This window comes from Ursus arctos, unplaced genomic scaffold (assembly GCF_023065955.2).
Source record: "Ursus arctos isolate Adak ecotype North America unplaced genomic scaffold, UrsArc2.0 scaffold_23, whole genome shotgun sequence".
In the NCBI taxonomy this organism is placed as follows: domain Eukaryota; kingdom Metazoa; phylum Chordata; class Mammalia; order Carnivora; family Ursidae; genus Ursus; species Ursus arctos.
In genome coordinates this window covers 30052326-30065038 of record NW_026622908.1, presented here as the reverse complement: position 1 = coordinate 30065038, position 12713 = coordinate 30052326, and the positions used below count along the sequence as shown (strand labels likewise).

The window sequence follows — 12713 nt, the reverse complement described above, 5'->3', positions numbered from 1 at the left end:
ACCTCCCACAGAGGAAGGGCCTGATCTCGAAGCACAAGCCGCAGCCCCTCCCTCAAGGCAGCGGTGTTGAAAGTCTGTCGAGTTCACTCTGAACCTTGGGGGAGAATTAGCCAGAGAGGAACAGGGATGGGGGGCAGCGGGAGGAAGATTAGGGGGTGATGCTCAGAGCCTGCCCACTCACTGCAGGGCACTTGCTCAGATGAGCCCAGAGTCCAACAGTGACTCAGGCAACAGACAGACCCAGTTGGGCTTACCACCCCACAGTCCCTGCAGTGGGGGACCCATTTGGTCCTGGATTTAGGATGTGGAGACAGAGGGAGGGTGGGGGGTGCAGGGCATGCAGGATTCTCTCCGAGAACCCCTGTGTGCCTTGCTCCTGGGGAGCCGCAGAAGTGGGGGGCTTTGACTTACCTCGATGGCCAGCACCCCTATGGCGAGGGCTCCAGCCAGGTAGACGTAGGTTTCGAAAGTGTTGAGGATCACTGTGTAACAGCCCTGGGAGGGAAGGACCAGAGGTGAGGCCATAGCTGGAGCCGGTCCGGGGTCAGGGGCCAGCATCAGGACCAAGGTATGAAGCCTGGGAACTGGCCTGTGGCCCCAAAGCTCAGGCGGCTGCAGGCTTACCCTGTCAGACCCCGGTTGGCACTCTTTGGTGGGGGGGAGAGGGCTCATGGTCAGCAATTAGGCAGCGTTACCCCAAAGCCCCTCCTGTCCTCCAGCTCCTAAGGTGGGGCTGGGAACGGCCCGCCTGAGCACCACGGCCACCAGAAAGCTTTGGCGTAGTGGTCACAGTGACTAGGATATTGGAAAATTTCCCATAAATAGCCGGACTCCCTGCTGCTCTCAAGAAACCAGGCGATCCAGCAAGTGGAACCATCATCTCTACGTGGCACTACCTGTCAGATGGGGCAAGGGCTCCCGGGGGAGGGGGCACAGCCCCCGTCATTCCCTGGTGAGCTATACCCACCCTCTCCACTCACTCTTATCACCTGCCTGGCGGCTGAAAGATTTTGGTTTTCAGCCTCTGCCCTAAGGAAACACAGCCCATTCCTCAAAGCCCAGAGCACACTTTACCTCCCCGGGCAGCCTTCCAAGGCCAGCCCAGTCCTCCAAGACCCCTCTAAATGGGTGAACTCCTGTGTCATTACTGCTCTCTCAAGCAGTGCTGGGGATATACACACTGAGATAGAAAGGGATAGAGACATACAGAGAGAACGGGAGCAGCCCTGCTGATGCCCTCACCTTGAGCCAGTCTTGCCCCACTCACTGTGCTCCAACCCTACTGGCCTTCCTCTCTTGGTTCCTGGAGCACACCATGCTCCCTCCCACCCCAGGGCCTTTGCACATGCTGCTCTCACTCTCTGGCTGGAAGGCTTTTCCCATGCCAGGAGGATGAGGGTGTAGCACTTAATGTCGACCGTCCCAGCACACCCACGCTCACAAGCTGTCAGGGAGCGGGTGGGGAACACTGGGGAAAAAAGCAGAGGAATGTGATGCTATGAGGAGAGAGGGCTTAAGATCACCCAGACAGATGCGGAATATGGATGCTTTCCTATTGGTGGTCACCACTCTGGCCTGGAGTCAGGCTCTAGCAAGGTCATCATCTCCTGGGAGACCCCCTGATTTATTTCCAGCTGGGGAACACATTCCTGAGTTGCCTGGGTGACTGTCTTGACCCAGGGAAGGCTGAGGAGGAGCTGGAGAAACTGCCTTGGTGGGACTGACTCACACCAGTGGGGGAGTTGGTGTAGTCATCGTGAGTCACTTTCCTTAGGGATTTCCTCATTTCTGCTCACGGGAGTTCAATGGTAAACAGTGGCGGGCTTACTCAACATGCACAGATGTGTGCCCTCTGCCTTGGCCCTTGGTGGCCACGTAACTGAGTCCTGGCCGTCCAGATCTATAGAGATGGCTTCTGGGGCTTTCTGGGAGAGACAGTGGTGCCACACTTTCCCTTCTGTCTTAAACATGGGTGGGATGTCTGGAGCCGTGGCAGCTGTGTTGCCACCAAGGAAAGGCCATGAAGATCACAGAGACCAGGCTTTGACAGACAGGACAAAGCTACTGATGCAATGGGAGAAGCCAGAATTCTCACTGTGTGTGAAACACAAAGGGCGTTTGCATAGCCCCGTTAGTTGGGATTTTGGGTCCTCGCATTCAGACGTTTTGCTCACTGATTCAAGACTGTGACGGGGATGCAAAGTGCAGTCAGAAATACATGCTGAGGGGCGCCTGGGTGGCACAGCGGTTAAGCGTCTGCCCTTGGCTCAGGGCGTGATCCCGGCGTTGTGGGATCGAGCCCCACATCAGGCTCCTCCGCCATGAGCCTGCTTCTTCCTCTCCCACTCCCCCTGCTGTGTTCCCTCTCTCGCTGGCTGTCTCTCTGTCGAATAAATAAATAAAATCTTAAAAAAAAAAAAAAAAAAAGAAATACATGCTGGGCTTTAGGGAAAGGGGCTTTGGAGAAAAACCAAAGAGTGACAGTTCCTCCATAGAGGCTTTAAGACAGAGGAATGCTCAGGAGGGATGTGAGGGTCTCAGAAAAGGATCCCAGAGGCCAGTCTTGGGTGACCCTCCTGAGGAACAGAGGACGAGGTGCCATAAGGAATCCAGGCCGCTGTGCAGGGACCTTCCCGAGGAGCTCTGATCCAAAGTCAGGCCCAGGAGATGGAAGGAGGAGTCATCACCAAGGATGAGTCCAGAAATGGGAAGCTTATGAGGATGGAGCCCTCCAGGCACAGGGCCCATGAGAAGCATCCCTGAACAACCACAGGTGGTCCCAAGACGTAGGCTTGGATCTGGGCACCAGGCAGCCCAAACAGCAGGGCTCTGGACAAGCTAGAAGTTCGTTTGTCTTTCGTATGAAATTCTGAGCTGAGGTGGCCCATCTGTTTCATGCAGTTGTCCGTGGCCCAGGCTCCTCTCGTAATGCCCTGACTTCCTAGGGGGCCGCCCTCCAAGGCCAGGTCCCAGACGGCGGTCACCACAGCCACATACCCACCAAGGGGGAAAGGAGACCCAAGCCCTTGGTGGCCCTCCCTGCCCCAAGTCCCAGTGGCTGATCGCAGGGCCCCTGTGAGTCCTTTGGCACCCCATGGGCATGTGCAGGGGAAGGGGGTGCTGAGTCCCAAGCTGAGGCTGGAAAGAGCTCATCCGAGGGCCAGGGGCAGGCCTCAGCACGCCACTCCCCTCCCTGGGGCTCTCCGAGGCCTGCCCGCTGGCCCCCATCCCAGCCCCTTCCAGCTCGGCATCTGGTTTTATTTTTATAGTAATCATGACCATGTGAAATTACTACTTAGAGTTTGGTCCTTGGTTAGCATGTGCTGCCGTTAACTAGATCGTGAGCCCCTTGTCTCCTGTCTCCTGCTGTGTCCCCTGCATCTGGAACTCTCCAGGAGCTCCTCATGAGAAGCCTAATCAAGTAAAGGGTGTGGGGCATGCCCTGGGTTCATCCTTGTTCTCCCCCCAACGCCCCCTGTCTGGTCTCTCACACACACACCCGAGGGCCAGGGGCCTGGGGGCTTGCTGTTCAGTGGGAAGGAAGAATCAAGTACAAGTGTACTATGTGTCTCACAGCGGGGTGCGGGGAGCAAAGCAGGGGCCTTGTGTCCCCCAGAGACGGCACGTGCAAGAAGGGGAAAGGGCTTCTTCCTGGGACGGAGAAAAAGTCCTCCGGTGGCAAGAGAAGCAGAGAGTCTGGTGGTTTCCCTGACCTTGGAGGGGAACCTTGCTCCCTGGGGGACAGAAGGGGCTTCTATATGGCACAGGTGAGCTTCCCCCAAAATAAGAGCTAAGGAGCCCCCCCACTATGTAATTCAGGTTTGGGCTCCTGACCTGCATGGTCAGCAGCTCAGGGCGTGCTCCGCCTGGAACACCAGCCAGCTCCTGCTCACCCTTTAACCCCAGACGAAAGGCCCTCTCCTCTGGCCTGCGCCACCGCCGGCCCACCTGCCGCCCTCGTGCCTCCTCTACGTTGGCTGGATCTCACGGGCTTCCTAGCCCCCACTCAGGAGTTGCCCGTCGTGACCCACCCTTCCGGGGGAGGTCTGGGGTGCTCCAGACCGTCCATGCCAGCATCGCCACCTGCCCAGCTCTGGCCAGCCGAGTCCCCCTGTCTGGGGGAGCAGGGCCCGGTACCTGCTTGTTCACGAACAGGTCCCTTCCCAGCAGGCACTCCTCCCTGCTCAGCAGGACCCCGTCCCGGGTCTGCGGTTCTCTCCGGCAGCAGGCCTCGGGCACCTCGTCACTGTCCAGAGTCAGCAGGCGGAAAACCGATGCAAACTGGAAGTCTTCAGGCCCGTTGACGCCGCAGCAGCCAAACTAGGAGGAGAGCGAAGGGAAGAGTCTGGGTGTTTGGAGCTGGGCCCCAGGGGAAGAGGTGGACAGACGGCCTCTCCCGAGGCCACCATAAGGCAAGGTGCTGGAGCGGAGTCAAGACTCAGCTAGGGGTTGGCTCAGTCTGCTCCTCCTGTGTGTCTCTGGGAAAGTCACGCAACCTCTCTGAGCCTCCAGTGTCCTCCTGTGTAAAATGGGGGTGGTGATAACAATTCCCTCCTCACCTCCCTTCACTAAACAGTGGCTGTGACTTCTCTCACTGACATGGACAGAGGACTAGGCTCAGGGATAGCAAACAGGTTTCAGCCGGAGTTTGGACTGTGCGGGATGTGCCAGGATGCTGGGAGGATGCGGATGCCCAGGCCCAGGCCGGGCTCAGTGGGCCAGCCCTGACTGATTAGTGCTGTCTGGGACAGGCACGTGAGCCAAGCGGGCTCTGGAAGCCAGACGTTTGCTGCACCTGGCATCGTGGCTTTGACGGCTCACCGCATCCCGGGGGACGTCACTCACTGTGATCATGACCGAGTTCCAGGTGGCAGAGAAGACATCTGTGTCATTGTTGCCCTGGTAGTGCTTGGTGAGCTCCTTGGTGAAGAACTCGCGGGTGAGCTGGAGGAAGAGGCAGAGGGCAGGCTAAGGTCCCCACCCCCACCCCCAGCAGCTTGGGGCAGCCCCGGCCTCGCCTGGTCTCTCCAGCTAGCTGCTCCTGGAGGGGAGGCAAGGCCCCAGGGGCCCCAGTGCCGGGGATTCTCCTAAGCCACTACCTTGGGGTGGTCCCCGAGTCCGCCCTTCAGGGCCTGTGGCCTCCCCTTACGGGATCACAGGCTGGAAAAGGACGTCTACCCACACACACCCCCCCCAACCCGAGGCCAAGGCACGCAGGGAAACTGTCTCAGCCCCGCAGCTCTTCCCAGAAGCAGGGCTTATCCAGGGTGGGGGGCTGGCCCCTTGCCCCTGAGCTGTTCCTCAGAGCCAGGGTGTACCCCGGGTCCCCGGCCCTGAAGAAGTCAGGATGTGGAGCAGGGAGTCTGCAAATGCGGTTTCCAGAGTTGTCCATGGAAGGTGCTCCTGCCCTCGAACTCTTCTCCCCGGGCCTCAGCACCTCTCCCCTGCAGTGAAAGGACCGGGCCCTGCGTGGTGCCCAGTTGGGAGGCTCCGTTCTTGGCCCACAGGGCGGCTGTGTCTCGGACCGCTCACCCCTCTCTCACTCTCCCTCCTGTTTCCAGGCCCCCTGTGGCTGCCATCCCTCCGGGGAGGGAGCTGGTGCCCCGGGTGGTTGGAGCCCCTGGAGAAAGGTGGCTGGTGAGGGCAAGTTGCCCAAATTGGACACTGGCCGGGGCCTCAACTGAGAGGGCCGTGCTCTGTCCTCCTGCACGTCCCATAGCCCAGGGCTTGGGGGACAGCCTCGCCGACTCTCCTCTGCCTGTCCAATGATTATTGCTGGGCACCGCATGGAATGGAAGATTCCAGAATCAGGTGTGGGGTTGTATCAGCTGCTTTGGAAGAGCAGAGACCCTTAAGGACCCTCTGATTCTGCCTTCTGGAAAAACCCTTGCAGGAAGAGGGTTGCTGGGATGGTGGCTCATGATCTGGGCTGGAATTGGTGGCTGAGAGGCTGCGAGACCCTCTCTGGGGGTGGGGGGGGGGCGGCCAAGAAGCGGGGCTGGGGCACGTACGTTTTCCCTGAAGATGAAGGCCAGGATGGCCGCCGAGAGCTCCGCCAGGAAGATGATGAGGATGAACAGGAAGAACTGCAAAGAGAAGAGGCAGGCTCGTGAGCCCCAAGGGCGGCGGGGAGCAGACAGGCGACCGCTCGTTGACGCGCCCGTCCATCTGTCATGCCATTGACCCAATGCACCGATCGTAGGAGCTGAAGGAACCTCACTGCCAACTCAGACCTTTTTTCACAGGCAGCAAGCCAGCAATTCATCTTTGGGGTCAGCAAGGTTATAATACAAATAGGGAACAGTAAACAAACAAATACATCTTCCAGGCAATGGTACCCCTTCCACGATGCCCCTTGTGCAGTGTTCAGCCTGAACAACGCCACCCAGCAGCCCTGGAAGATGATCAATGTGGACCTGTTTGGGCCCTCTCCACGTGGAAATCCGGAGTTCCCTGGGGACCCCTGACTGGCTTTCCTCACCCCGCCCACCCCAGCGCCACCTCTCCCTGCCTGGCTGCCTCTTCTTCCCATGAGCAGCGGGGAGGTGACGTTCATTTCAGCCACAATAAAGGAGCAAGATGGGAGGGAAGGTGATGGGTCCATCAATATCTGGAAACCCGGGCGCTGGAGTCTGAAGTCTAGCAAGACCCTTCTCTGCTCTACTCCCTGCATTTCTTCATGTCCCCAAACTTTCCATGATGCCTCCTGTCTTGGGGTCCTTGCATGCTACTCCTTCCCTCTGCCAGGAGGGCTCCTCCCTTCCTCGCCCACCAGCTCCTTATTTTCCAGACCAGGCTCAGCCCAGCCCCTCCCCCTGGTGAGAAACCTTCCCTGGCTCCCCCACATCACAGTGGCCCACAGAGGTGCCTGCCTGGCAGCTGTGCACCCCGCCCCCCGCCCCTGCCCCAGATCCCGAGCAGAAGCACAGAGGCTGTAACGGTGAGCTGCATGCCCGGGGCCGCCAGCTAGGGTGTCGGTATGTAGCTGTCAGGTGAACGAACGAATCCAGGTCTGACCCGCTCACCATAACGACCTTGCTACCTGTCACATCGCAGACCCTGGTCAGGGTGGGCCCTGCTTTGGCTGAGGGCAGTTGGCAGAAGAAACAGGAAATGACTGCGTGGCAGGTGCCCTTGGCATTTCTGGTCTGTGACAATCCCGGAGCTGTCAGCCCACCTGGAGACCACCAGCAGAGGACCAAATCCCTGCTGCCCAAGGAGACGGGCTCGTCCACACCCTCCCAGCCACTGTGGCCGGCTGCCCCGGGACCTGCACTGAATGTGCCTGGGCTAGAAGGAGGCAGACGGTCCTGGGCTCAGCCTCGGGACAACTCAGCCTCTTGGCCTCCCTTCGTGTGTTTTCGGAGAATCACAAAAAACCCCTTTGAGCCTGTTTTCTTGTCAGTAAAATGGGAATGCTAACATCCACTCCTGGGATCATGATGGGGAATGATGAAGTCACGGATGTGAAAGTTTCTGTATGTCGTCAGAGAGGCTGAGCAAAGCTTGTCGCTGAGGCTCTTACACATGGAGAGGGACCACGGGAGCCAGCACACGTGAGCCTCGGAGGGCCCGGCTGTCAGCTCAGCGCTGGTTTCCCCACAGACACCCGCTGCGGTTGGCAGCGCCCCTGGGTGTCCCTCCCCTGGGTCGCATCTCCTCCAGTCAGAAGAAGGTTTCTGTCACTTTAGCCTCATCCCGGGAAGACCCCCGTCTTGCTCCCTCCCTGACTTTTCAGCTCTAACAGCAGCCACCCCACACAGACCCTGGGGTTTCTCCAAACCACTTGGGCTGTGGACAGAGAGCCTCAGGATGGATTTCGAGATGGTCTATCTAGGGTGCGGACATGAAACATCCTCAAGACCTGTCAACGGCTTCGTTTGTTTTTTAAATGTCCAACCCCAAGGGGATCGCCCTGCATAAACACCCCTGCACTCCTCATCCCTGCCGGTCGTCTTCGGCCACGGGCTGGCTGGGTCAAGCTGCCTCCCACAGGGTCTCCGGCTCATAGAGGCTTGTTCGGCCCCAGAAGCCGATGCCCATCTCACAGCCTCTTCCTCTTTAGCCCGCATGGCCGCAGTGGAGGAAACAAGCCAGAGAAGAGACGGACGATTCCAAAGGGGCGCAGCTCGAAAATGCCAGAGCGAAACCCTTCCTCTCCATCCAGCTCTCTCTTCTGAGCACCACACTGACTCTTCTCTCTCTGCTGGAAAGCGCGGCTCAGGGCTGGCCTGAGGGACTCTTCTGAGCCCTGGGGTCTGCTTCCCCAGGCTTGCTAGGTTCTGGAGGCAGAGTTCCCCGCCCAGAGGGGAGAGTCCCAGAGGGCCTCCTGTGTCCCGGGCAGGCTGCCCCCCACCCCCGCCCACCACGACTCCCACAGTCCATTCTGCCAAGCCCACAACCCCCACTTCCTCAGAGGCTCCGCAGCCTCTCATCCCCCGTGACAGTGATGGAGGCCCCTGGCAGGGCTCCTGGCACTTCCATTTGGCTGGTGATGGATGGGCATCCGGCGACAGGGCCGCCATGGGACCTCCTCCCTGCCCTCTGCCCTCTTGGCGGAGCTGCTGGCAGTTCCCAGGCTTGCAAAGAGTGGCCCTGGAAATGGTTCCATCCTCAGCGAGGCGACTGAGCTGGCTCTGGCCATCGATCACAGCCGGGACAGTTATAAACTATGGATGAGACAGAGTTCACGGCATGCACGGTGCGCACCCATCGCTCCAGGAGCGTGGGGCTCTCCCGGCTGGTGCCGCTAAAGCGCTTTGCACGAGGCCGGCACAGCACAGAACTGCTCAGATCGCGGCTCGGAACCGAGAGGCAGGCACGGCTTTCCCGAGGGCAAGGGCTGGTGTGGGCGAGTCCCGAGAAAGTAACGCCGGCTCTCCTCCATTGAGAGCTCACCACTGAGGCGCCCTTTCCCGGGGTGCTCTCGGCAGCGTGGTGAAGCGGCTGCGGGTTACCACCGACCAACCTAATTCTTTGAGTTTCACGTGTATCGAGTGTTTGCCTGTGCTGGGAACAGAGTTAAGCAAGATGCACATTTTCTCCTTGAGCCGTGATGGCAACACTGTGGCTGGGAAAGCAGTATCATCATCTTCCTTTTACATAGGAGGAAACTAGGTTCAGAGAGGTTAAGTAACTGCCCTCAGGTCACACAGCCAGGAAGTGGCAGAGCAGAGATGAGAACCCAGACTTTTCTGACTCCAAAGCCCATGCTCTTACCATGCCTGTAAGACCACTTCCTCTCTCCCCCTTTATTCTAGGACTATCCATTGAGAACCTACTGTGTACCAGGCACTATGCTAGGTCCTGGCAAACTCATATACACAAGGCAGGTTCCCATTGTCGCACAGTTTACGTTGAGCCGAGGTTCATGATTCCTGAGATGAAATTCAAGAATGAGCCTAGTAACTCATGGAAGGAGAAAGTAGGGCTCTTCAGAGGGAGGGGGCCTGAATATCTCCTTGCCATTGTCCTCTCCTGGAGCAGGGTTTCCCCAAGCCCTAGATGCCACTTCTGCCCTCTGGTCTTCTCCAGCAGAAAAGAACTTCCTCTTGCTTAACAGGGTTACCCTTGGGTATTTGGAGGGGCTCCCCCTGGACCAGGTCACGGGGCTTGTCCTCTCACCTCCGGCCTCCCTGGGCTTCCCCTCATGGAGTGGGGCCTTTCCCAGGGGTTTGAGTTATTCTCATCTCATCCCATTTGCCTAAGGACACATTTGCCAGTAATTCTCAAACATCAAGTGTTCACCACTTTGCTCTGGATGGAAAAATGAACAAAGGGATGGAAACTGCTCTTTTGCCTTCTCGCAGACATTTCCAGACTTTTCTGGTCCATCTGCCTAGGGGTACATCTACTTTCAGTTCTTGTTTCTAATAAATGTTCACCAAATTTACATACTTTATGTGCCATTCAGCTCATTTATCTCTTCTAAATACACACATCTCGTTTTGTTGTTCTCCTTTCCAATGTAGCGTGCCTTTGTCATAAAACATAAAAAATTTTTTTGCATCTTTAAATAAATAGATTAAAAACATTACGTGAACAACTCATAGGCAAGCAATTGAGAAAAAGGGATGCCACAACATGCCCATTATAGGCGGAAATTGTCCTATTGTATGTGAAAATGCTGTAAAATTGATCGACAGTTTGGAAACTGTATCTTTAGAAAAATTGATCATTAGGTGATGTGGTCATTAGGATCATTGGTGGTCGGCTGAGGGTGATGGGGCCCTGGGGTTTCAGCCTCAGAGCAGGGGTGGGTGCTCCCCCACCCCAACCCTCCCTATCTGCTGAGTGGCCAAAGGCACCAGAGCAGGTGGCCGAAGGCACCAGGCCCTGGGGTTTCAGCCTCAGAGCAGGGGTGGGTGCTCCCCCACCCTAACCCTCCCTATCTGCTGAGGTGGCCAAAGGCACTCCCTCTTGGTCCTGTTTGTGACAAGTCTTTCCTTCCTCCCCGGAAGGTTGAGGAACAGGGGTGTCAGGCTTCTCGAGGGACCTCGGCGGCCACCAGGGGTGAGACTTGGTGCCTCTCTGTGGCTGGAACCACCACACGGCCAGGCCAGGTCAGAAGAGAGAAGTGGTTCTTCTTATTTTTTAGGTCATGAATCTTTTTGGAAACCTTCCAGAAGCTGTGCCATCTCTCCCCAGAGACCTACATGTTCACACAACACACACACACTAACACACAAGGCCCTAATGTAATATTTTGCACATAATTTTAGGTGAATTTCAGACATGTGAGTCCATTTTAGGTCTGAGACACAGGGGACCTGGGTCCAAGAGTCCCCTGCCTGTGACTGACACTGAGACCTCAGGCTAATCGGTGCTGGGCTTCAGAGAGGGGAGGAGAGGGGAGGAATGGGAGGAGAGGGAGAAGGGGGAGGGGAAAGGACACAGGGGAAGTAGGGAGAGAGGGGCAGAGGCTAGGAGATCTCAGGAGCGGGATAAGGAAAGGCAGCAGGAATAGAAGCAAGAGATAGGAGGCGGAGGGACAGAGGCAGAGAAAGAGCAAGAAAAGAAAGAGATGAACGTGGGTAGGCCTCCTAGATCGCGAGACTAACGGAGAGAAAAGGGAGGAAGGAGAAGGTGGCAGAAGAGGGGGTAGAAGGGGATACTTTAAGGTTCTAAGGGCTAGGCCCTGGCCATAGCCTGGCCATGGCCTGGACTCAGAGGTGGGGGTGGGGGGCTGGAGCGAACCTCAGCTGGTCCCCGGGTCTTGGTCTTCTCCACAGGGATGGAGGTACCCATCCAATGGCAGGCTCAGAGGCTGCCAGTTTGTGGGGAGGGCTTTCTAGGCCCCCAGCCTGCTCCCAGCCCAGCGCCCTGGCCTGGCCTCTTATCTTGGCTTCAGGGATGAGACCTGGGTGGGGGGGCTGAGGCTAGGGGGGAAAAGAGGGGTTGGCGTGACCTGGGACTCCTATCCCAGCTCCTTTTAAAGTCCCCATGGGCTCCCAAGCCTGCGTTGGCCCCGGCTGGCACTGTAGAGGGACTTCCGCCAGGGGGCGCCCGCAGGTTTCTTTGTTTCTCTCCAAAGGCAAAGTTTGCAGCGTTCGGGCTGCTTAAGGCCAAAAGGGACCCCGGGCTCCTGAGTCACACATTTCACAGCTGATTTCACTTCCTGTCTGGGATGTGGGCAATCTCACCATGACACGAATGGGGCCCGTACAGTCTGTTCTAATCTGGGAAGGAGGCATGGTGCCCGATCTCTACCTCCCAAAGCCACAGGAGCAGACGCATTGCAAGGAAGCTCTCCCACTAACCAGGGCATGCCTCCCGGATTGCCTAACTCCAGACCCCGCCACACTCTCACCCGCGAAGAGCATCTGCACGTTGACCCAGCCACACACATTTGCCTAAGCACGGCTGTCTTTACCTTGCCCTATAGCGGGACTGGGCTCCAACTAGAAGCTCTCCAGCCCTGGGCCCACACAGGACCTCGCTGGGGCCGGAGACCCATCCACCGAGGCCAGGAAAGTAGGCAGAGGCCAAAGGACCCAGTCGCGGGAAAATGGAAGGTCAGAGAAACAGAGCATCGACTGCTGGCCTCATTCGGCACCAACCTACAGCTAAGCTGCCCCTTGTTTAACAAGCAGAGACACTAAAGCTCAAGGAGGCTAAGAAACTAGCCCAAAGTCACATCATTAGTTAGGGGACAGAGCAGGGCGCACGCTGAAACCCAGGCCTGCCCACTGTCCGCTCGCCCGCCTGGGCCTCCCGGCCTCCCACGGGCTTGTCCACCAGGGAGGGGACGGCCGCTCGGCCCTCATGCATCTTCAGCGCCTGGTGACCCATGTGGCCCGCAGTAGCCGCTCAAACACTATTACTTTAATGAAGAAAGTGATTTCAGAGATCACATCACCTCTATTTTAAAACTGGAAACTCAATAGGGACCCTCTGTTTTTTTGGTTTTTTTGTTTTTTTTTTTAACCAAGGAGTCACACATTTGAGTTCTTGGAAGAAGGCAAGTAGAAAAGCATCATGGTCAATGCTCTCAGCGGACGATGCCTTGGCTGTTCAGACCTGGAGGCCAAGGGCGCTCTCCACCTGAGGACGGCCCACCCACACAGCAGGCACGGGCCCAGGGCAAGCAGCAGGCTCCGGAAGCTGGGGCCGCAGGGGCAAGTGGAACAGGTTGGTGGCCTTCCCACTCCTGGAGGACAGCCTAGCTAGCTGGCTTGGCCCTGGGTGTGACCTCTGAGTTCCCCGCAGGGTAG

The 12713-nt window shown here is 57.6% G+C and overlaps 1 protein-coding gene across 2 annotated transcripts in view; it reads right to left on the bottom strand.

Moving 5' to 3' along the window:
- TSPAN18 (tetraspanin 18) overlaps positions 1–12713 on the bottom strand; it is a 180301-nt gene that overhangs the window by 4885 nt on the left and 162703 nt on the right. For both annotated transcript variants that reach the window (XM_026512061.4, XM_057317299.1), the window contains 4 exons: positions 6012–6086; positions 4846–4944; positions 4138–4320; positions 412–495 (listed from right to left, as the gene is read on the bottom strand). In XM_026512061.4, coding sequence (XP_026367846.2) covers positions 412–495; positions 4138–4320; positions 4846–4944; positions 6012–6086 — 441 coding nt within the window. The remainder of the gene's footprint in view (positions 1–411; positions 496–4137; positions 4321–4845; positions 4945–6011; positions 6087–12713) is intronic.